The 25,453-nt window shown below is 40.5% G+C and overlaps 2 protein-coding genes across 4 annotated transcripts in view; one reads left to right on the top strand and one right to left on the bottom strand.

Moving 5' to 3' along the window:
* GLUD1 (glutamate dehydrogenase 1) overlaps positions 1 to 5,782 on the bottom strand; it is a 38,193-nt gene extending 32,411 nt beyond the window's left edge. The window contains exon 1 of the mRNA XM_047073074.1: positions 5,082 to 5,782. Within this exon, the coding sequence (XP_046929030.1) occupies positions 5,082 to 5,544 (463 nt within the window). The 5' untranslated portion in view covers positions 5,545 to 5,782. The remainder of the gene's footprint in view (positions 1 to 5,081) is intronic.
* A 111-nt stretch (positions 5,783 to 5,893) lies between these two features.
* Positions 5,894 to 25,453, top strand: part of SHLD2 (shieldin complex subunit 2) — an 83,364-nt gene continuing 63,804 nt past the window's right edge. The window contains exon 1 of one of the 3 annotated variants that reach the window (XM_047073068.1): positions 5,894 to 5,954. Coding sequence is in view for 2 of the 3 variants with exons in the window: in XM_047073072.1 (XP_046929028.1) it covers positions 19,896 to 19,932 (37 nt within the window). In the remaining variant the exon portion in view is untranslated. Of the gene's footprint in view, positions 5,955 to 19,423; positions 19,933 to 25,453 lie in introns of those variants that run through there. The other 2 variants (XM_047073072.1, XM_047073069.1) reach the window with 2 other exon arrangements.

The following is a 25,453-nucleotide window of genomic DNA, read 5'->3' on the forward strand; positions in this document are numbered from 1 at the left end:
GAATCCTCAGCACCTTTAACATCACTGGACGAAAACAATTTTCCTAAGCAATCTAAATTATCATCAATAGTTGTAAGGCCAATTTCTTTCCCCTATAAGCCAGAAAGTTCATGTTTAATTCTTATTTCTTATGCTTAAAATTTAAACACTGCAAGTTTTATTGGGGTTTAACATACTGGTGCTTGTCCTCCAATTTTTGATGCCCCAATTCCTGCAATGTGTACTCTGCATAATGAGTGGGCAGTGGGCAGCGTCTGTGTTCCTGCGTATGGGGTTCTGAATGCCAAAGCAAACCAGCTACGTGGATTCACACCAAATGACAGCAAGACTGAATGGCGATCTCTTCGTTCTCTAGTATATTTGTGAGAGGGGAGCAGTTTAGAGGCTTTGAGCTATTTGGCTTCCATGACATTAAAAGGCCTTTATCATGGCAAAACAGTTCTGGATTTAATTAAAAAGTATTAAAAACAACAGCAGTGGCACCACCAACAAAAACCTTAGGGATGAGGGCTAGGGAGAAGAACACATTACAATTACCTTAAAAAAATTTTTTTTTTTAAAACGTTTATTCATTTTTGAGAGTGGGAGAGAGAATGCGTGCATGCGAGAGGGGTAGGGGCAGAGAGAGAGAGAGGGAGACACAGAATCTGAAGCAGGCTCCAGGCTCTGAACTGTCAGCACACAGCCTGACACGGGGCTTGAACCCATGAGCCGTGAAAGCACGACCTGAGCCAAAGTCACTTGAGCCGAAGTCGGACACCTTGCCAACTGAGCCACCTAGGCACCCCATACAATTACTTGTCTTTTAAATGAATTTTCAGAATGCATTAAATCCTAAATTTAATCTACAAAGGCTACATTTTATCTTGTGGAAGTAGATGCAGACACACAGTCACACTCTGAGAATGTTAGAAAGTGTGAGAATCTATTCAAAGTTAACCAAGCTTTGGGGTGCCTGGGTGGCTCAGTAGGTTAAGCATCCAACCTCGGCTCAGGTCATGATCTCACGGTTTGAAGGTCTGAGCCCCACACTGGGCTCTGTGCTGACAGCTCGGAGCCTGGAGCCTGCTTCGGATTCTGTGTCTCTCTCTCTCTCTCTGCCCCTCCCCTGTTCGCACTCTGTCTCTTGCTCTCAAAAATAAATGTACATTAGAAAAATTGTAAAAAAATAAAAACAAAAAAACAAAGTTACCCAAGTTTTGATGGTTGTCAATTCAACCCAGCAGAAATAAGTCAGAAACGTTTTTTTTTTTTTCAGTGAAGACAGAGGATGTGTCCTTTTAAAACAGTAAAAGTACTTTCTGTAGTGTTGCCCCAAAGTACCATCATCATCAGACAATTATATTCCAGAGGACGAGTGGACTAATACTACACAGACTCCAATCCTGTTGCCTCCCCTGCCCTCCACCCCTGCATCCAGTCCCCCAGAGACAAGAACAAAGCATGTCTACCTCCCACTGTTTTCTTTTCTTTTTTTTTTTTTTTTGCATTTTGGCTCTTTTTTTTTAATTTTTTTTTTCAACGTTTATTTATTTTTGGGACAGAGAGAGACAGAGCATGAACGGGGGAGGGGCAGAGAGAGAGGGAGACACAGAACCGGAAACAGGCTCCAGGCTCTCAGCCATCAGCCCAGAGCCCGACGCGGGGCTCGAACTCACGGACCGCGAGATCGTGACCTGGCTGAAGTCAGACGCTTAACCGACTGCGCCACCCAGGCGCCCCTGCATTTTGGCTCTTAAAAAACAAGTCAATGGGTTAACACAGTTTATACTTTTTTTTTTTTGATACTGATATTTACAGTTAAACAAAAGATTCAGGGTCAGTATATCAGGGCATTCCATTTACAGTCAATCAACTTCATTTCAATAATGATAACTTTAGAAAGTTCTATGATAGAAGGAAAAATCAGTAACAGAATTTTGGCTTAATAGTTTTAATATGACGAAAAGAGGTGGGGGAGGACAAGTTGGGAGAGAAAGCTAAATTGCTCCTATATCAATGAATTGCTGTTACCAATCTGTACTTCTCCCTCAAAACTGACTTTTAAATGATAAACTTCCTTTCTAAAAAGGTACATGGGCAGAAGCATGGACAAAAATATACAGAATTTATTCTGAGAAAGATAACAGGAACAATCACTGATAATGTTTTCAAACATGTAAGAAACTTTGAAAAAGTCTTCTCAAAGCAGAAATTCCCACACTATTCATCTTTGCTGAAAATATTAAGACTGCTCTTAAAACTTCTCTTCAAAGCCTATAGCATACTCTTTTGCAAATCCTTAATAGGTACCAATCTGATGGTTTCAGTTAAATATGCTTTGTGGGAAAAGAAGCAAAAAAACTAAAATGTATTATTAAATATTTACTTGGAAGAAAGTACACATCAGCCACCCCAGGTCTGAAAACCACCTGTTTCCCTTACACAGATTATAATTAGATTGTTACTTTCAACCTTGAAAATTTTATTTCTGAAAACTCAGGTAGAAGGTCCAGGAAAGATGAGATGCAGAAAACTGAGGGTTATGAAAAGTATGAAGAGGAGCAGACAAGGCTTTTTTGGGTTTTTGTTTGTTTTTGAGAAGAACTATGGTAGAGAAGGCAGTTGAGGAGGTGAGAGCGAGTGTGTTAAAGTATGCTTAAAAGGGAAAGATTTACTGAAGTCACAGGGATTATTCGAAGCATCCTTAAAAATTTCAATCACCTAACGTATTCTGTATTTCTAAGACCACAATACAACCAAGGAGGTCAACAACTTTCTTACAAGCAAAGCAAAACAAAATAAAGCTTTCACGTTTAATTGGAGACAAAAACTACCAAAAATAAAGTGCTCTTAGAATATGTATTCTCTGCAATGAGATGAAGGTGGCAATGGGGAGAAAGATCCTGGAGTGTTACGAAAGGAAAGCATGTTCAAATTTTGATGATCACCTATTTAGCACACTGTTCATTATGTTAAGCACACTAAAATATTTTTAAGGGCTTTCAGGGCTATCTAATCCTCCCAATCTCATCTCCATGATGTCTTTCAAATTCCTTAAGATAATATTTATCACTTTATAGTGGCCAATTTTCTTACACGTCCTGTTATCTTTCAATGCCTGTTATTAATCATTAGTTGCAAATAGGTTTCTCCATGTTTATATGCTGGGAGTTAATAGTGCTTTTAGTATATGCCTTCTGGTAAATGGGATAAACTGAAGAGAGAACTGTAAATTACACTTCCAGTGCAAGCAAGTGCTACAATAACAGTGTCTCAAGAGGGCTGATGTGATTTGTTGCTAGGTTCAATAATTTGGTACGAAACTGCCGTGGAAACAAGAGGATAAGGACTGACAAACTATGGTAATTTTAGCTGCTTCAGTGGGTTTGTGGAGTTGTGATTTATAAAGATAGGAGAGGGCTTGGCATATAAAGAACAGGAATGTAAAGAACTTCAGGGAAACTAAATTAGATCCTGCCGGAAATTTACATAATGGTTTATTTGTGTATCTTTTAAGGGACTGGAAAATACTGCCAGCAGGATAGTAATATTAACTAGACGTCCATTTGAAAGACACATTGCAGTTTAGTATTTGCTAACCTCTCTTCCTCCGTCATCCTTGTTTGCTTTTCTTGGGAGTCTAAACTTGTATTCTTGGTTTAGAGAATAAGGGAGTGGTAGGAAGAAGGAAGGTGATGTAGGAGACTGACTGTGTACCTTTTATGTAATTTTGGAGCTGCAAAGGGAAATTAGAGGTCAAAGTGGTTCAAACATTAGTTTGAGAAGAGGAAACAGAGCTAGAGGATAATTAAGCTCTAAAGGTATGTCCTAGAAGAGGGTGGGGCTAATGCAAATTTAACAAGTAAATCATTAAACAGTTTCAGGCAACCTTTGTTCCCAGGCTGGGAATGCCAGCAGAGTTCAAATTCTTCTAGTAGAGAGATTTCTAAAAATTATCATTACAAGTCAGCTAGTGTAATAAAACACTGTGACAGGCTTATGGAGACAAAGGGTCCAGCCCAACATCCTCTCTGTGGTTATTAGCCAAGCAACCTCAAGCAAGACTTCACCTCCTTGGGGCCTTTATTAAACATCATTTTTTTTTAATAGAAAAGAAGTGGTTTTACCTTTTTTTTTTTTTAAGGTTACATTTATACATCTTTAAAGATGTATTGAGGAGAAATGTTTGAAAGTTTTTATTGGCCCAAAGGAAGCAATCTGACTGCAGAGGCCAAATCTACACATATTCGAAAATTTAAACTACGGGATAACTTGGTGACTATCAAATTGTAACCGATTCAACTCCTTTCCTTCAGTACTTTATCTTTTACCCAAGCTCAAATCTGGTGCTAGCCAGGACCAGTCCACACCCCCAGGGCTATTTCATTCCATTGGCTGGCGGGCTGTCCTGCATTCTACACCCTTTAAGATTTACTGTCAGGGCGCCCGGTGTTTATTTGTCGGAGATGTTACGTTGCTCCTGTATTACTTTGTGTGTGTGTGTGTGTGTGTGTGTGTGTGCACGCGCGCGCGCAAAACTGAGGCTGTCAGGGTAGAAAAACAACTTAAAAAGCCAATGGTGTAATTAGTAAAATCGTTTGGTTAGTAAAACTGTCTGGATTTCAAATCCACAAGACAATTCACTTTGTAAGTTCCTGTATCATTTGCCACTGATGTAAAAATGAGTGGGGGAAAAAAAGAGCTGGAAATAACTATCTCATAGTTTTCGTTCGGTGAGTCATAGATGCTCACAAAAACTTGCAGAGCACAATCAGATGGGCCGGTCATTCCCATTTCTAGAAGTGCACTTCGTCAGGATCCACCCTGGTGTCACCTACACTAAGATCAAAAGGAGAGCGGTGCAGCATCTATTCAGCATACAGTGTTCACACTTTCAGGAACCCGGGATGATGGCTCACGGGGGAGGAAGACAGGACCACTACGTGGCGGATTTCGGGAGGAAAACCCACCACCCGCGCGAGACTGACACGCCTGCTGCAGGGGGCGGCGGGGGGGGGGGGGGGAAGCGTGGGAGGGGGCCAGATCCCCCGCCAGGCAGGGCGGCGGGGAAGGGCGCGAGGGGCTCGGCCGGCGCTCACCTCCCTTGCAGGGCGTGCGGTGCTGGCTGTGCTGGGCTCGGTAGCCTTCGATGACCTCCCAGGAGCCGTCGTCGCGTCGGATGGGGAAGGACAAGCTCAGCACATGGTTGCAGGGCTTGATGATCCGCAGGATGCCGCGCACCCGGTTCCGCTTCTGCTCCTCGCTCTCCCGGGTCTTGAGGTCCTCCACCAGCTTGTCCTCCACGATGCTGGCGCCGCGGTCGAAGAAGCCCTCCACCATCTTGAAGAAGTTGGGGTCGTCCTCGCGGTCGGCCGCCGCCTCGCTGTAGTGTCGCCGAGCGGTCGGCGCGAGCCCCGGCTGCGGGGCTGCGGCGGCGGCGGCGGCGGCGGCGGGCTGCCCGCGGGCCCGGCCCAGCAGCGCGACCGAGTCGGCCGCCGCGGAGCCCAGGGCGGCGGGCCCGGCGCGGGACAGCAGCAGCGCTTCGCCCAGGCAGCGGTACATGGCGGCGGGGCGGAGGCCGCGGAGCAGAGGCGCTCTCGGAGGCCCGGGGACGAAGAGAGGGAGGAAGGGCCCGGCGCGAGCTGCCCTTTTAAGCTGCAGCTTCCTGCCCCCTGGGCTGTCCCCTCCCCTCCGGCGCCCGCCGCCTAACGGGGAGGACGGACTTTGGGGGCCGCGGGCCCAAGTCGCCAGTGAATGGCAGGGCGGGGGGCGGGAGGTGCGCGCCGCCCAGGGAGCCGGGCCTCCGCCTCTGCTGCGGCCTCGCCCGGCCTCCCAGGCGGCGGCGCGTGCCTTGCAGGGGCGCTCGGGGGCGCGCAGGCGCGCGGGCGGGCCCAGTGCGCATGCTCGCGCCGGCCTGGGGGCGGGGCGAGGGACCCACCGGCTGCCGGATCTGCAGGGAGGCGGTGTCTCAGGTCAGTGCGCGCCCCCACCGCGTCCAGGGGAGCGGGCCTTCGTGGGGAGTGGGCACGTTCCGGGAGGGGGCTGCCCCAGGAAGGGGCCTGTCTGCCTCTGGGGGGCGCTGACAGGCTGGGCCGCGCCGGGGGGAGGGGTGGGGTGTGTGGAGGCGTGCGGTCTGGCGGCGGGCTGGGCCTGGTGAGTCACGGGTGTCCCTCCTTTCCGCCCGCACTCCCTCAGGCCGGGTGGCCGCCCTGCACTCTCTGGCCTGCCCTCTGGTGTTCCTGCGGGGCTGGGCTCCGCGACCCGGGAGCGGCGGTTGAAAGCCGGGCTGTGGGCTTGGCTCTGACTGCGGGGACTGCGAAGGACTTAATGTCATCCGGAGTAGGATTTTTGAGGTGGCTTTCAGGAAAGGAAAAAGCCTGGGAGCTGGGGAATCCCTTACCCACTGGCCTTAGTCAAAAAACTAAGTTTTTAATTTTGCTCCATGGCAGCCATTCATTAATGTCAAGTTATGTGAATCATTGTTTCTTTGTAACATTTACTGACCGTGTTTCCCCTTTTCAAAAGTATGTTCTTGAAATAGTTTAAAAACAAAAAGGCACTATAGAAATGGAATGATAATACTCCAGGAAGTTCTCAGTAATATATGTGTTAAGTGGTCCAGAATAGGATTTGTAAACTTTAAGCTACATGAGGGTTAATTTTGTACTTACACATATGTGATGAGCCATGCTAAAGTTATAGGCTCCTATGGGTAGGTAAGACGCATGTAAGTCCTATGACTCAGTCTTCTGAAAAGCTACCAAACAAAGGCCACAGTACCAACTTTAGTGGCTCCAGTGTACTTTGGTGGTTTGAAATGGCACCTTTTTGATCTGCAAAACAACTTCCTGACATTCACTTTATGCATCTATTAGAATATGGAAAAGAATGTCCTTAATTCTTACAATATACCACAAAGTATAAAGCAACAACCTAGATCGTTAGATTATATTCATCTATCTCAGTGTGCTCTCAAAGAAGATGCAGCTGATACTTTATCTTGTTTGCTAGATAAATGTATCATTATTTATATTTGTATGTTGTTTTTCAGTGAAAAATACTCTCTGAACTGAATCCTGAATTTGTCTTGTTGGTAAAAAAAAAAAAAAAATCAAGGTACCAGATTTCCTTTTCACTTGATGGTATTATCATTTTACATTGCAAAAAACCGCCATGAAAACCAAACCCCAAATCCTAAAATTTTAGAATAAAGTGATTAACATCAGTAAATATGTGGACATTTTTTTCTCTTCAGATTAAATTCTTTGGTATGTTTTGAGGAAAGTGGTTTGAAAGCTTAGTTTTATTACCCTGTTTATCTCTTTCTTGATAGCCATAGCCTTCTGAAAAATAAATGTTTAACTTCTTCCAAGTTGTATTCACCTGAATTCAAAAGTTGGAAAGGCTATGGAAGTAGTGAGGAAATTATGTTTGAGAGCCTCCTATGTATAAATATCTTACAAAATGGTTCCATAAGTACCCTATAAAGTGGATGCTTTCATTTTTAAATTTTCCATTGTGTTTTAAAATTATAAGTTGTAAAAAAAATTCAAATCATACAGAAAATTCAAATGGTATAGGTAAAAGAGTGATATTTTCCAAACACTACTTTCCTTTCCCCCATTTAGTAAGTAGTTGGGAGTATTTCTCTTTAAACTAAAGTAGGTATTGTTGGGGCGCCTGGGTGGCGCAGTCGGTTAAGCGTCCGACTTCAGCCACGTCACGATCTCGCGGTCCGTGAGTTCGAGCCCCGCGTCAGGCTCTGGGCTGATGGTTCGGAGCCTGGAGCCTGTTTCTGATTCTGTGTCTCCCTCTCTCTCTGCCCCTCCCCCGTTCATGCTCTGTCTCTCTCTGTCCCAAAAAAATAAATAAACGTTGAAAAAAAAATTTAAACTAAAGTAGGTATTGTAATTCCTGATTTAACAGAACGGGGAACTGAGGCTCAGAGAGGCCAAATACATTGTTGATGGTCACCTTGCAGGTAAATAGCAGTCTGGGAATCAAACCTGTGTATTCGACTCCAAAGTTATTCTATTGCTACTGTCCAACAAATAGTTTAAGTATTTGTTGCATTTAAACTACTGTGATATAAAGCCTAGTAAGTTTCAGCTTTACATTGATGATTTTTTCTTATTTTATTTTATTTAAAATTCCAGTATAGTTAACATACAGTATTTTATTTGTTTTAGGTGTATGATATAGTGATTGAACAATTCCATATATTACATTGATGATTGCCTTTATAAAATATGCAGTTATTTTGTAAATTAAAGTTTTATTATTAGTAATTTCCATTTCAAAAGGAGGCCAGAATTTAACTTGAAGGGAATTTTGGTCACTTGATAACCTTCAACAAAGACAAATCCATGTTCTGCCTTTGACATTTATGAGTTTTCCTTAGCCGTTTTAAAATTGCAGGTTATTTCTCTTTGATCATTGCATGCTTTTGTGTTTGAAAGTGCTTTTAAAAATATTTCAGAAGAAGAGTTTTAGGATTTAGAAAGATATAGCATATAAATAAATGAACAACATAATCTTTAAAAAAATGATTTGAAAAAATGCATACTTTCTACCGTGTCTCTCTTTGTCTCTTCTTGACATTTCATTTAAACAGAATGATACAATATGTGGCCCTCTGTGATTGGCTTCTTTCACTTAGAACAGTGTTTTAAAGATTCATCTATGTTGTAGCATGTATCAGCATTTCATATTTATGGCTAAATAGTATGTATTGTGTTACTGTATCACATTTTTAAATCCATTCATCATGGACATTTTAGCTATTGTGAATCATGCTCTTATGAACATTCTTGTACAAGTTTTTGTTTGGACATAGGTTTTCTGAACTCTTGGGTATATACCTAGAAGTGGAATTGCTGTTAACCTTTGGGGGAAAAAAAGCTTTCTTAACCTTGAGAAACTGCCAAGCTGTTTTCCACAGCAGCTGCACCATTTTCTTTCTTACTAGCTGTATATTAGGGTTTCAATTTCTCTGCATCCTCCGCAACACTTGTTACTATCTGGTGTTAAGTGGTAGCTCATTTTGGTTTTGATTTGCAATTCCTTGATGGGTAATGATGTTGAACATCTTTTCACCTGCTCATTGGTCATTTGCATATCTTTTCTTGGAGAAATGTCTGTTCATTTCCTTTTCCTATTTTTTTTTTTTAAGTTTATTTGTTTTGAGAGAGACAGAGAGGGAGAGTGAGGCCGAGCACTCATGCCTGAGAGAGCCAGGGAGAGGCAGAGAGGGAGAGAGAATCCCCAACAGGCTCACAGCTGTCAGTGCAGAGCCCGAGGTGGGGCTTGAACTCATGTCATGACCTGAGTAGACCTGGTTACTTAACCGACAGCCACCAGGCCTTCCTCCTTTTCATATTTTTTAACTGGATTATTTGTCTTTTTTATTGTTGAGTTGTAACAGTTCTTTATATATTCTAGATACCAATCCTTTATAAGATGCCTGATTCGGAGGCGTTTGCTACTGTTCTGTTGTTGCCTTTCCACATCTTTGGTGGTGTCCTTTGAAGCACAAACATTTTTAACTTTGATGATGTTCAATTTATAAATGTTATCTTTTATTGCTTGTGCTTTTGGTGTCATGTCTAAGAAGTCATTGTCTAATTGGAGGTCATGAAGATTTACACCTATGTTTTCTTGTAAGAGTTTTATAGTGTTAGCTTTTACATTAGGTCTTTTTACATTTAATTCTTTTACATTTTGGTCTCAAAATGGACTTTGAGTTGATTTTTGTACATGGAATGAGGAAGGAATCCAATTTCATTCTTCTGTTGGTGGATATCCATTTGTTCAAAAGGTTGTTTCTTTCCCCCATTTAATTGTCTGCACACTCTATCAAAAATTAATTGACCTAAATGTGAGGATTTATTTCTGGACTCTTCAGTTCATTTTTACTTGCCCATATGTCTTTTTTTACACTAGTACCACACTATCTTGATTACTGTAGCTTTGTAGTAAATTTTGAAATTGGGAAGTGTGAGTCCTCTCACTTTGTTCTTTTTCAAGATTGATTCTTCTGGGTGCCTTGAATTTTCATATGAATTTTAGGATCAAGTGATCAGTTTCTGCACAGACTCCAGCTGGAATTTTGATTGAGATTGTGTTGAATCTGTAGATCTGTTTGGGGAGTTGTACCATTTTTTAAAAAAAAAAAATTGTTTTTAATGTTTATTTATTTTTGAGACAGAGAGAGACAGAGCATGAATGGGGGAGGGTCAGAGAGAGAGGGAGACACAGAATCTGAAGCAGGCTCCAGGCTCTGAGCTGTCAGCGCAGAGCCTGACGTGGGGCTCAAACTCACGGACCGTGAGATCATGACCTGAGCTGAAGTCGGACGCTTAACTGACTGAGCCACCCAGGCGCCCTGGGAGTTGTACCATTTTAACAATATCCCATCTGGGCTTCATGAACATGAGATGTTTTTTCATTTGCTTAGGTCTTTGAAAATTGCTCTCAGCAGTGTTTTGTCTTTCCAGAGTAGAAGTTCTGTACTTCCTTTGTTAAGTTTATCACTAAGCCTTTTATTCTTTTAGATGCTATTGTAACTCAAATTGTTTTCTTCATTTTCAGGTTGTTCACTTCACGTTATAGAAATATAATTGATTATTATATATTTTTATTTTTAAAGCTTATTTATTTACTTTGAGAGAGAGAGGGAGGGAGAGAGAGAGAGAGAGAGAGAGAGAGAGAGAGAGAATCTCCAGCATTGTCAGTGCAGAGCCCAACACCGGGATCAATCTCAACAACTGTGAGATTGTGACCTAAGCTGAAACCAAGAGTTGGACACATAACTGACTGAACCACCCAGGTGCCCCGATTATTGTATATTGATCTTTTATGCTTTCACCTTACTGAGCTCATTTATTACTTATGATTAGTTACTTTAGTGGATTTCTTAGGATTTTCTACTTACAAGCTCATCTGTGAAGGGTGATAGTTTTACTTCTTTTCCAATAGATGTATTTTATTTCACTGCCTAATTGCTGCTTATTTTTCTTTTACTGCCCAGTATTTCATTGTATGTACATGCCATAGTTATTTTTGCTAGTCTCTCTTTGATGGGCATTTTTCTTTTACTGCCCAGTATTTCGTTGTATGTACATGCCATAGTTATTTTTGCTAGTCTCTCATTGATGGGCATGTACCTTGAAGTCACAGCAGTGCAACCATGAATAACCTATTACATAGAACATCTGTTTTCAGACTTTTTTCTCTCAGGATGACTTTATCTTCCTGAGTATGAGCAGTGATTTTGAACTTAGGAAGAATTTAATAGCCATCAGAATTTTGTTTTCCTATGAAGTTGTTCACTTCTCATTTGACATAAGTAGACAAGTCAAATATTTGATTTTTTAAACAAGAGTTTCTAGGGGTGCCTGGGTAGCTCAGTTAAACGTCTGACTCTTGATTCGGCTCAGGTCATGATCTCACAGTTCGTGAGTTCAAGCCGTGCATTGGGCTCTGTGCTGGTGGTGAGTAGCCTGCTTGGGATTCTCTCTCTCTCCCTCTCTCTCTGCCTCTCCCCTACTTGCTCTCTCTCTCTCTCTCTCTCAAAATAAATAAATACAACTTAAAAAAAAAGCTTAAATGAGAGCTTCTAAACAAGGAACTAAAGAATTTGATGTTTCTTTTATTAGGTCACTATCTTTCTAATTTTAATAGTTTTTTTTAAGATTATTTTGTGACAACATTTTATTTTATTTTTTAAATGTTTATTTATTTTGAGGGGTAGGGAGTGCACTGCATGTGTAGGAGGGGCAAAGAGAGAGGGAGAGAGAGAATCCCAAGCAGTTTCCACACTGTCAGTGCAGAGCCCAATGTGGGCTCATGAACTGAGATCATGACCTGAGCTGAAATCTGGAGTCAGACACTTAACCAACTGAGCCACTCAGGCACTCCTATTTTATTTTATTTTACTTTACTGTACCTTATTTTATTTTATTTTATTTTTATTTTTACTTTATTTTAAAGTAAGCTCTATGCCCAGCATGGAGCTTGAACTCATGACCGTGAAATCAAGGGTTGCATACTCTAGTGACTGATCCAGCCAGGCGCCCTATATTTCAAGAGGTTTTACACAAGTGCTTATTAGTACTTCATTAATCAGCCAGTTGAGTGTGAGGAGAGAAGAGAACCTTGTGTTATGGGAACACCAAATGCAAAGGCCTGAAGGTAAATGAGACAATGATTTGAGAATATAGGGTAGCATACACTCTGGGTGAAAGCAGTTTGATCATAATAACAGTTTGGCTTAAGCATCAATTTGGTTGAAAATTAGTATTCTCTAATTCTGTTTTTTTTTTTTTTTCCCCAATATTGGTAATTTGGGTGCATCATGGATTGTTTTTCAAGCCATTGTGCTATAATTTTCAGGAAAATTTTTTCTGATACTTGCTTTTGTGTTTCTAATTGATTTTCAGAAAAGTTTGTCATTTTCATTTTTCCCCTTTAGTGAGCATGTTTTTTTAGTAAGCAAAAAACAGTAAACAAAATCCAAGAAAAGGATCTGAGTTTGTAGTCTTTTTTCCTCTTACAAAAACTTTTTTCCTAATAAATTAAATGTCACTTATATCTACTTGTCTAGTTTGGTTAAGGTGAATAATATTCAACAAAGGTTTTTATCAACTCTTGCTTAAGAGCTCTTTCCATGTTGTGGGTAAACATAAAAACTCATTGTAGGAACTTTATCTCTTTAAGCATAGTATGCAAGAAACAAATAGGTCTCTTAAAAATTAACTGTACTAAGAAGGGATTCTGAACTCACCTGTACGTAATTCATTATGTCTCTGTCTTTTCTTTGTTTTTAAATTGAGATCTTTTGTTTCCCTTGTATGTTAAAAGGGTGCCTCACCCCTCAGCTCTATTTATTGATCTATGTAGATGACCCATTATAAAAGCAAATCTTTATTCTAGGTTTTGCATTTCCATTTTGGAAATTTTAGATCACTTGTGATCTTACTATGGGATTGGAGTTAGAATAGTAAGGAAAAAAGTGTAAAAATTTTTACTAAAAATTGAGACATGTCTGTGATGCTGTTAAAAGCAGACATAACTGAAAAGCAGGTCAGAGAAGCAAAAAGTACCTTCTCATTGACTATCATGGAAGAGTTACGGAAGAAACAGACTTTATTGTGAAGCATAGCTATGAGTGTAATGGCACTGAGTCTGCTCTTATTGAAAGGTAGAAAAGAAAAACATGAATGAGGCAGTATGGATCCAGGAAGAGACACTGGTAATGGTTGGGGTCAGCTAAGTAGCAGTGGCCTAACTTCCTGGCCTTGAAGTGAACAAGATATTTGCTAGCTGTATTAGTTGGGACGTTATCCAAATAAAAGTGCCTTAGACTGAAGCTGCAAACTAAATGAGATAACTATAATCTAACAAGAAGCCTGGGGGCAAGGCTATTCCCGTAGGTTATTGGTATAGGGCTCAGTGATTCTATCAGGGAACCAAGAGCTTTTCTGTGTTACATTCAGCAAGTTGGTGGTCTCTTTCTTCATGGTTGTAAGTTTGCTACATCAGTTCCAGGGGTCACATCAAGTTAACAACTAAGTGCTATGTAGAGCATAGCACTATGCTATGTAGGAACAGCAGTTTCCTCCCATACATATTTCTTTGTTGGTAACAGAAAATCTTGGGGCACCTGGGTGGCTCAGTCAGTTGAGCATCTGACTTCAGCTCAGGTCATGATCCCACAGTTGGTGGGTTTGAGTCCCGCATCAGGCTCTGTGCTGACATCTCAGATACTGGAGCCTGCTTACAATTCTGTGTCTCCCTCTCTCTCTGCTCCTTCCTCTTCTCTCTCTCTCTCTCTCTCTCTCTCAAAACAAACATTAAAAAAAAAAAAAACATCTTTTCCAGGGGTGCCTGGGTGGCTCTGTCAGTTGAGCGTCTGGCTCAGGTCATAATCTCATGATTCATGAGTTCAAGTCCTGCATCTGGCTCTGTGCTGCCAGCACAGAACCCTCTTTGGATCCTCTGTCCTTCTCTCTCTTTCTGCCCCTCTCCTGCTCATGCACTCTCTCTCAAAAATAAATAAACATGAAAAAGAAAATATTTTCCAAAAGCCTGCCAGCCAGCTTCAGCTCTTTCAGGCGGGCCTCAGTAGCTAGGAATGGGTTATATGCCATGCCCTTGCTGTGAAGGAAGCCAGAAGTAGGGCTTTCTGACACTTTGAACTTCTAAGGTACAGATAGGCACTGCCAGCAAGGAAGAAAGAGGTGTCAGGAGGAATAATTGTGAGGTTGGCAACCAGCAGTGTTTGCTGTATTTGCTTCAGAAAATAGCTCGCCCGCTCTGTGTTCTTACTGTGATAATATATTTCCTTAGAATTTAAACACAGTTTCAGAGGGGTTAAACATTCTTAAATATAATACTGGGAATTATGCTTGTGGTTTCATGTCTCTACATTGAGAAATCTACAGATTCTAGTTCCCTTTGAAAACTATCATTATGTTTCATGTTCTCTACATTGAGACATTTGCTGAGTCTAGTTCCCTTTGAGATTTTATATAATGATTATAGTTTTAACATTATGCCTCAATTTTTTTTTTTTTTTTTTTTTGCCATTGACACTTATAAGGCAATATTTACTGTGTTGCCAGATAAGAGAACAGAACAGAAACCCATCCTCAGCTTCTGGGGGACAATATGGGAAATATAATGAAATATAAAATGCTCAGATGATTTCATGAGCTCTTCAAATTAAGCTGCTACCAGCAATTTTTGTCAATGGTGTAACACACAGGCAAGTGGCTTAAGTCAACAGGAGGGCTAATCTGGCCTTTATGTTGAAACTGGAAGTTCTTTTGTTGTGCTAAGGGCGGAAGTGACCATTTCATTGGAGCCTCTATGTTATAGGACATACTATCAGAAACACAGTTTGGGATAAGACTATTTTGAAGATACTTGGGGCAGATATGTAAAGATGCCCTTTACATATATTTGTCCTCCACAATTTTCTTGTCAGAGACAGAATCTTTATCATTGTATTCCTGGAGGGCCACATAAAACCAATGAAACACAAAGGTTTCTAGATTCTAGAAATTGATATCACCAGCCACCCACAGTGGAAGTTCTGGCCAGCTGTTTAAAAAGAAATTAAGTGTTGGGGTGACTGGGTAGCTCAGTCTGTTAAGCGTTCGACTCAATTTTGGCTCAAGTCATGATTTCACCATTTGTGGGATCAAGACCCAGGTTGGGCTCTACGCTGACAGCATGAAGCCTGCTTGGGATTCTGTCTCTCCCTCTCTCTCTATCCCTCCCGTGCTCTCTTTCTCTTTCAAAAAAAATAAATAGACTTAAAAACAAATTAAGTATTGGTGCTCCTGAGTGGCTCAGTTGGTAAAGCGTCCGACTTCAGCTCGGGTCCTGATCTCACGGTTTGTGAATTCAAAGCCTGTCATCGGGCTCTGCGCTGACAGCATGAAGCCTGCTTGGGATTCTGTCTCCTTCTCTCTCTGCTCCTCCCTCTCTCTCTCTCTCAAAGCAAATGAATAAAATTAAAAAAAATGAAGTATCAGCGTGTAGCAGTGTATCAGTGCGAAAGTGCTGATACAGAGACAGGAGAGGTGTCAGGACTTCAAGAGCAAGGGAAGTTGTGTTGAAAAGCTCTTTTGAAAGCAGGTATTTATCCATACCTTCATGTGTTTTTTTCTAGGTCAGATATAAAATGGAATTATTTTTGAATAACAATTGTTTGGTGTATTTTAATAAGTATTCTAAAGAATGACAGACTTTGACTATCTTGTGTAATTTCATATTGCCATGCCTCTTTTCTTATGCAATACAAACACCAAAAAAAGTGAAGGAAACATGAGAGAAATAATCACACTTGGCTTGAAAGTAACTAGAAAAAAATTAAATTGAAAAAAAAAAAGCAAAAAACTAAAAGACCTGAACCTTGAGAAAGTCCAGTTCCTTACCTCTTATGGTTGTCATTTATTTTAACACTTTCTTAGAGAAAAATTTAAAAGTGTGCCTATGAAAATAATAGGAAGACTGCCCCATCAGTCTGCAATGACTGTGCGTTTTCAACTACAGGCATTCCTCGCTGATCCAAGATCTGCTGTCTGAACTCAGAAACATAACAGATGGGACAACAAGGGATAGTTACATTTATTCCTAACCTATTTCTGCAGACTCATGTCATTTCTAATCCAAGTCACTTTTTCTCATATTGGTTCTCATGATGAAACACTTAAATCTTCCTAATTTTTCTCTATAGTTATTAGTTAAAATAGTAATAACTGGCAAAAACTGAATTTGATTTTTTATTTATTTTTTCTTCTGTTTTTACCCCTGGCCCCCACCAATCCCCCAGCCTGACTCTGAATTTGAATTTTATTTTATTTTATTTATTATTATTATTTTTAGATCTATATACTTAAAAAATTTTTAATGTTTATTTTTGAGAAAGAGACAAGGTGAATGGGGGGAAGGGCTGAGAGAGAGGGAAACACAGAATCTGAAACAGGCTCCAGGCTCTGAGCTGTCAGCACAGAGCCTGATGCGGGGCTCAAACTCACAAATCGTGAGAGATCGTGACCTGAGCCGAAGTCAGACACTTAACCAACTGAGCCATCCAGGCACCGCTGAATTTGAATTTTACAGAGTAGATTAAGACCTGAAAATTCTGAAATAGGAAAGAAGAATGCTTAAAAATCGGTATCTAGGCACAAGCACTCCAGGATATATTTTAAGATACTAACAGTTGAAAAAACAATGACTAGATATATTCATTTTTTCCACTTCTTAAATTTTATTTTTATTTTGAAGTGATTATGCTAATAATAATTTGTTCTGAAATAAGTTTTCTTTAGAAATAATTTTAGATATATAGAAGAGGTGCAAAGATACTGCAGAGTTCCCTTCACCCATTTTCCCCTAATGATAACATCTTATATAGCCAGAATACATTTATCAAAATTAAGAAATTAGCATTGGTACAGATTGATTTTTTTTTTTAATTGTCATGTTAGCCAAATTGTCATATTGACAATTTTTTTTCATATTGACAATGCTTTTTGCTGAATTACTTGGAGCTGTACTATTGATCTTATTCGTGATCTGTGTTCTTAGCAAAGCTCTTTCTGATGGTCACGTTTGGTACCCTGTGACCTTCATCCTGTTCCTCAGCTTACAGATGACTGACCGCCTTTTGGGCAGATACCCAACCATGTCCAGTTTAAATGCTGGCCAGAAACCTGTGGTGTGACTTGGTCAGAAGGATGGCTTTCCAATTTTAGTTTTATTTCTAATCCATGTGTCTCTTAATAATATCCTCCCCACTTACAGAGCTGGTCGAAATGTCTTTTTAAACCAAAAAAGCCTGATCAAAATGATATGCGTTAGGTAACTGCACCTTGGTTCATTGTGGCTAGAGTGTGTGTATGTGTAGGTCTGTTGGGGAGGGAGGGAGAGGCAGAAGAAGAAATGGCAAGAGATTAGGGAGGCAGCTCACCAGACAGTGTGTCTCTTCATTTGACTAGTTTATTGGCTTTACTGATATCTTCTGTTGTATATTTGTCTTTGCGATTTTTGAATCTGGAGATGCAAATCTTTTCAGGTTCTAGAACATTTTCTTTTCTTTTTTCTTTTTCTTTTTTAATGTTTATTTTTGAGAGAGAGAGCCAGAGCACAAGTGGGGGAAGGGCAGAGAGAGAGGGAGACAATCAGAAGCAGGCTCCAGGCTCTGAGTTGTCAGCACAGAGCCCAACGCAGGGCTCAAACTCAGAAACCGAACCGTGAGATCATGACCTGAGCCGAAGTCAGACACTTAACTGACCGAGCCACCCAGGGTCCCCTTTAGGTTCTAGAACATTTTCAACTGTTACTTCTTCAAATACTGTCTCTACCCCATTCTGTCCTCCTTCACTTTATCTTCTGTGTTTCTTACCTACTCTTTTTGTGTTTTCAGCTTTTTATTTTTTTGTGCTTCATTCTACAAGGATTCAGTTTTCCACATAGCTCTCCTTTTTTTCTTCTGGGTTGGGGCTATTGGTAGAGAAGCTTTATAATTTTTCCTGGCATTGAGGAGGGGGCATCTCATCTTTGTGCCATTTTCTGACTTTGGCCATTGCTGAGCTGTACCTTGGCTGGCTTAGTCTTGATTGGCACTGCCTGCTGTGCTGTGTCTGAAGCTGATGTCCCTGCTACTACTGACCTCTGGTCAGCAGGTCTGTGTGTGCTGGACCCACCCTAATTCCGGGCTCTTTTGGGCCCAGTGGCCCCAAACAAACTTCTTAATGGTTTCTACAGCATGCTGGTGTGCTTGGGTCTTTGAGGCAGCTTTTCAGGAATATAGTATGAGCATGTCCTTGGCTGTTACTGACCTACCACATTAATATAGTGGCAGGTGCAAGGTTTTTGCTAAAAGACATACAGTTCCCTGGACCATAACTTGCAAAAGGGAAAGACAGTTATCTTCTGAGTCCTTACCCACAAACATTTTCTCACCCTTTCTCGCCCCAAGACATAGTCGCAGATGGGATAGGAAAAATTCCAAATTTTTAACTATTTTCTAGCTCCGCTTTCTCTCCATACTCCTCCTTCAGGTTTTTATGTCCTCTCAATTGTTGTGGGAGAATTGCATTTACGCCAGCACCTCCTACTTCCTCTATGCTGTAGTTTACAGTATAAACTCTACCAGGAAAGTTTTTCTTGCTTTGGTCTGTGGTGCTGAAAGTCAGGGTTTTAGAACTTAAAAAAACCCTGGGGCATCTGGGTGGCTCAGTTAGTTAAGCATCCAACTTCAGCTCAGGTCATGATCTCACTGCTTGTGAGTTTGAGCCCCACGTTGGGCTCGGTGCTGACAGCTTGGAGCCTGGAGCCTGCTTCAGAATCTGTCTCCATCTCTCTGCCCCTCCCTTGCATGCGCTCTGTCTCTGTCTCTCTCAAATATAAAATAAAACATAAAAAAAATTTTTTTTAATTTAGAATTTAAAAAAACCCTTAGATCTTGCACGTGAAATTCTTAACTTTCAAGAATTGTGGTTTCATTGGACTAAGGACCTAAATGTAAGAGCCAAAACTATAAAACTCTTAGAAAAAATGTAAGTGTAAATATTCTTCATCTTATATTAGGCAACAGTTTCTTAAATATGACACCAGGGATGCCTGGGTGGCTCAGTGGGTTAAGCATCCAACTCCTGATTTCAGCTCAGGTCATGATCTCATGGTTCATGGAACTGAGCCCGGCATCGGGCTCTGTGCTGATAGTGTGGAGCCTGCTTGAGAATCTCTCTCTCCCTCTCTCTCCACCCCTCCCTGGCTTAGGCACGTGCACTCTTTCTCAAAATAAAGAAACTTAAAAAAACACTTAAATATGACACCAGAAGCACAAAAAGTAGATAAATTTGTCTTTATCAAAATTAAAAACTTATGTACTCTCAAGATAGATATTGATGTACCAATATCTTTTCATAGAATGAGTGAGTCCACAATTCAGGATAGAATTCTAAACTAGAGATATATATTTGGTCGTCATCAGTGAGTAGGCAGTGTGAACATGGTAATCCCAGAATGGAAGTGAGAAGAGCAAAGGAAGGAGTCCTGAGGGAACGTCAGTCTCTGAGCACCGAGTAGAAAAAGGAAGGAGTGATCTGCAAGGCTGAAAGAAGAGTACGAGTTATCATAGAAGTTTCCCCACTTGACTCTAAGCTCCTTGAGGGCTTAACTCTGTCATGTTCCTCATTTTATCCCCAGTTCTGGTCATAAAGTAGGTTTCCGGTTGTCAAATGAAAACTGAGAAGTCTTAAGGAACAGTGGTCAGCAGTGTCAAATGTCTCAAATAGGTCAACGGACATAAGGACTGAGCAAACAAGGAGCTGATTGATGGTCTTTAGAAGAGCATCGATGGAGCGTCTGTGGTGGAGATAAATGCCAGATTGCTGATGATGAAGGGTGAAAGGTTGCGAGAAGGTGGAGACAGTAAGTGCAGACATTCTTTTAAAAAAAACTTGAAGGATAGTAGGTAGAGGGCATGCTGTATCAAGATGAGAGTGACTTCAACATGGTTATGCACTACACAGAAGTTGGCAGAAAGGGAGAAGTTGATACAGGAAAAAGGAAGTATGTGAGACTGAATGTTATCCTCAGGATTAGCGGGAATGGAGGGAAGATATAGGGCTGGAGTAGGAGTAGGAGTATAGTTTCTACTGACATAGGAGTAGCGGAAGGAGAGATGGTGTTGAGGAAGAAAAGTGTTTGGGTGGTAGGTGAGGGATTTGGGGCCTCCTTACACTTGATTAATTTTCTCAGTAAAGTGTGGGGAGGTTAAAGTCATTAGCTGAGTTTATCGAGTAAGAAAATAGTGATTGTAGGGGAGAGTTTGAGGAGAAGGGAGCATTTTCAGAAGGCCATTGGTGGAAATGAGAGGGCTAATGGAATGGATTACTTAGACGAATTGTAATGACACATATTTCATGGCTCTGGTGTATATAGTTGTATGAGTGATCTTCTCCCCCCATGTCAGGGCTCAGCAACCTGAGTGAGCAGACAAGTTGAACAAGTCCCCGTCTAATGGGCCAGTGTGGCAGAAAGGGAGGCAAGAGATTTCAGCAGTGATAGGGTTTAAAGCAATGGGCCATTGAGGCTAAGCTGAATAGGGGGTAACTTTTGAAACCGGAAAGCAGCTGGGATATGAAGTGTCGAGACTGGATATTGGAATTTAAGATTAAGTTAAATTTCAGATTAAATAGGAGGAGCAGTTGCTGGTTATGACTGACTGCAAGAGCTGGTTATGGAGCAGATTTCTGAAGTAGAGAGAAAGTGAAGGTTATGGGGGTTGAACAGATAAGGGAACTGTAAAGCTAGGGTGTTAACAGGAGTCAGCTACAGAGGAAGTAAGTTGCTCAGAATGGTTCTAGGACAAGGGTTGGGAAGATTATGAACTTTGTTCCAAAGTCTTTAGTGAACGTGGGAGAGTGACCAAGAGGTCAGTCGATGACAGAAACAAGGAGAGAAAGGCAGGAACAGGACATAAACCTCTACAGAGGTACTTTTATATGAGGGTAAAGAACTGCATTGGTGAATAAAGAATGACCTCCATGCCTCACCTTGGCTGAGCAGGAGAAAGAATAGCTTGCATTCAGATTTTAGTTTAGACAGAAAGACTGCTGGAATGTTATTCAAATTGGTTCAAGGTTTAGGGTATTTGTTTACAGTGGAACATTTAAAGGGTTATCAGGAAATATAGCTATTGCACATGTGCGCTAGTCGAGGAGGGGGAGTACACACCAGAAATGAGATCAGAGTGCAGCAACAAAGAGGAATTAAATTGGAGGGGCTTAGGTTTGGATGATTGTGGTAATGATGAAAAACATGGTAGTCTTAGCTGGTCTCAAAATTTTTATTGATTTTGTGGGAAAATGTATTTATGCTGACAGACTGAGATACTGGTTATGCACAAAACTGGATGACTTCATTATTTTCAGGTCTGCTTAGTAATGTTTAGCAATCTGTGGCCTTTGCTCAGCATGTCATGAAGAACCCTAGCATGGAGGTGTTTTCTTCTTTGGCAAGGCCTAGCCCTGGTAAGGAGCATGGCAGGGCAAAAGCGATTGGTGGTCGCGTGATCTTTTCACCAGGACAAACTTCTCTCTAAGGGGTGGGTAGGTAGGTAGAGATAATTCTGAGTCCAAATTGGGGTGAGAAATCATAGGTCATCAGTCCTTTGGAAAACCTGATGCCAGCTTGAAGGGGTATGTAAAAAATTCCGAGTCCCAAAAGGAGGGACTAGCAGTAAGGATGATTAATGATCTTCTTCATGACTTAAAAATTTAATACTATTGCAGCAGTATTTAAGTCATATTTAAGTTAAAAAGTATAACCTGAAATGCTACACATTAAATGTCTATTTTTAAAATTAGAAAATGTGTCAAATTATAAAGTTGCAAAATAATACTCTCAAAATTTTACCTCTCCCAAAATGCCTTTCTTGAAGCCAAAGGTTTTACGTTGATCTTTGGCATATTAAAAAAAATTTTTTTTTTAATGTTTATCCCTATTTGAGAGAGAGAGAGACACACACACAGAGTACAAGCAGGGGATGGGTCAGAGAGGGAGACACAGAATCTGAAGCAGGCTCCAGGCTCTGAGCTGCCAGCACAGAGCTCGACGTGGGGCTGGAACTCACAAACCACGAGATCATGACCCGAGCCGAAGTCGGGTGCTTAACCGACTGAGCTACCCAAGCGCCCAATTTTTGGCATATTTAAAATATGCTTTCAGACTTCCTCGGGGCAAGGAATACTTAGAAGCATGATGCATGGTGTTTTTGCGCAGCCCTAAGAATATTGGTGTGCTCTTGAGCACTGACCTTGATAAGCACTGAGTAATGTACAGATAGAATTGTTGAATCATTGTATTGTACATCTGAAGCTAGTATAATACTGTATGTTAATTATACTTCAATTAAAAAAAGAAAGAAAATAAATTAAAAAAAGAAATAATTGGTATGTATGATTTCACTATACAAACCAAGAACAGTTCTCCCAGCAGAAAACAGGATTTCTTTAGATGTATAACTATCTCTGCCTCTCACAAAATAATAGATAATATTCAAAAGAAATCACATGCCACAATTTTTTAAAATCTTTTTAACCACTAGGCTGATTTGCCTCATATTGTTCCTTTTGTCATATTAGAACTTTAGCTCAAAGGCAAGTGGTGGCAAGTAGGAGTTAATGACAATTTTGGAGAGAAAAATTCAACCTTAAAAAACAATTGAACCTTTTATTTTTTTGAGTTTTCAAGAAATATATTAACAGTAAGATATACTCAGTAAAGAAAACTTGGACAATGTAGGAAGTTAGGAAGGAAGGGTTACCCATGGCTCAAATCAACCACACTTGGTATTTTGGTGTCTTTCTTTTTAGATTGAGTTTTTCTCTAAATTTTGATTATTTGGTGTTTTGTTGGTTTGTTTGTTTTAGGTAAATAATTATGCTTATACTGTAAACTTAAACTAGTAATCTGCTTTTTCACATAGCATTATTCATAACCTTCATAACATCATTTGTAATGATTGCACAATATGACGAATATACCACTCTGTATTTAACCCTTCCCCTAAAATTAGACTTTCTGAGTATAGTTGACCTTGAACAAAACAAGTTTTAGCTATGCAGGTCCACTTATATGCAGATTAAAAAATTGTCTATTTATTTTGAGAGTGAGAGAAAACTCATACACATGTTAGCAGGGGTAGGGTGGGGGGTGGGACGGGGTGGTGGGTAGAGAGAGAGGGAGAGAGAGAATCCCAAGCAGACTCCATGCTGTCAGCACAGAGCCCAATGTGGGATTCATCCTGACCTGGGCCGAAACCAAGAGTCGACACTTACCCAACTGAGCCACCCAGGCATGCCCATGCAGATTTTTTTCAACAAATGCAATGTAGTACTGTAAATGTATTTTATCTTTTTTAGGATTTTCTTAATAACATTTTCTTTTCTCTAACCTACTGATTCTAAGGATACAGTATATAGTACATACTACATACCAGTAGGTATTTTATCACCTGTTTTTATACCTACCAGTAGGTTTTAATCACCTGTTTATGTTATTGGTAAGGCTTCAGCTCAACAATAGCTATCAGTTAAGTCTTTGGGGCATTAAAAGTTATGGTCAGAATTTTGACTGTGTGGGAGTTGATGCCCCTAACCTCTTCTTTGTTTGAAGGTCAGCTGTATTTCTTTTCTTTTCTTTTTTTTTTTTAGAGAGAGAACGAGCATGCAAGTGGGGGAGAGGGGCAGAGGGAGAGAGAATCTTAAGCTCCACACTCAGCACGGAGCCTGACATGGGCTGAGCCACCCCAGGCACCCCAAGAGTCAACTGTATTTCTAATTTTTTAGAATATTAAACCATGTTACAATATGTGTATTTGCATACAATTTTATTGTGTATTCTTTATTTATTTGCATAGTATAGATTCTTGGAAATGGATTTGTTTGATCAAAGGCTGTACGCATTTCTGAAGATCCTGACACATATTGCTTAGAAAAATTCTTAGTGATAGGGTGGCATGGTTGGCACTTCCAGCAATGACTGTAAATTTCACAAATGGGCACAGTAAACATCAAGTGCAAGAACACCATCTGAATATTGACTTTAAATCTATACAGGGGATATGAGACTTACATAGATGGCCATATCTTGATGATGGGAAACATTTTTTGTTCTTATTCAGATGATTGCAGGCTGGATGATGACTGAATAGATAACACACAGTATTTTGGATAATTGAATGAATGATCTGATGATCAGTCCATCCAGCAGTATGTTTACAATCATACATGTAGAACAGAATTGCTTATATTTTTACATTTGCTACTGAAGGTTTATTCAGTTTTCCTGGCAGTTAACTTTGGAGTTTAGGGGGCAGTATTTAACGGATTGAAGCCAATGCAGGCTATGGAATGGAAAATAAAATGGTATTTCATTCCACTACATGTATAGGTTCTGGGCACTGAATCCATGTGCTGGAATCTGTAAGGAGGTATTACTAGTTTATTTTTAAGGACAGCCAAATGGAAGAGACAGGTAGGGCAGGACATGGGGGAAACGGCACTTCCACGCCCATTCTGGACACGTCACCCTTCCAGCACCTTGATGTGTTCACCAACTGGGAAGCACCAATCTTGTTTTTGTTCTTGTTTTTTTTTTTTTTTTTTAGCATTTTATTTAAGTGATGGAATTCTCTATTATTTCTCAGAGTATGGTTTTTTGTTTTTTGTTTTAAAGACATTAACCAGGGTGTCTGGGTGGCTCAGTCAGTTAAGCGTCCCACTTTGGCTCAGGTCATGATCTCCTGGTTTGTGGATGTGACCCCGCATCAGGCTCTGTGCTGACAGTTTGGAGCCTGGAACCTGCTTCAGATTCTGTGTCTTGCCCCTCCCCCACTCATGCTCACTTTCTCTCTCTCTCTCTCAAAAATAAATAACCATTAAAAAAAATAAAAAAAAAAACAAACACATTAACCAGTCTTTTTGATGGGCTGTGAAAAAGTGGGTTCCATCATGTAATTTTGAGAGGAAACTGCATACTATATCCCTTCCCCGTTTGGTGATTAATAATGAGCATCAATTTTCAGCAGCTTAGTAAAGACTCAGGGAAATGATATATTACCACTGACAATTTAACATTTATTGAGTACTTAGTATTTTGAGGCTCTGTTCTAACAATCCCATATATATTAATCTTTTCAACAAGTCTGTCTTCTGCAATTACCTCCTTTTGTTTACAGAGGAGAAAACTGAGGTCCAGATTGGTGAAATAACATGCCCAAAGTCACTGTCATGGCTTAGTATGTAGAAGAGCCAGGACTCAAACCAGATAGACTGACTCCAGAAGACTTTTAAGCACTATGTTGTACTATTTGTAACTGGAAAGAAGACTGGCTTAGTGTTAAGTCTGGCATTTCTTTCCGTATCTTTATATTATCTCATTATCT

This window comes from Lynx rufus, unplaced genomic scaffold (genome assembly GCF_022079265.1).
Source record: "Lynx rufus isolate CCGP_SWC_20201006 ecotype Redwood Valley unplaced genomic scaffold, mLynRuf1.p SCAF_11, whole genome shotgun sequence".
NCBI lineage: Eukaryota > Metazoa > Chordata > Mammalia > Carnivora > Felidae > Lynx > Lynx rufus.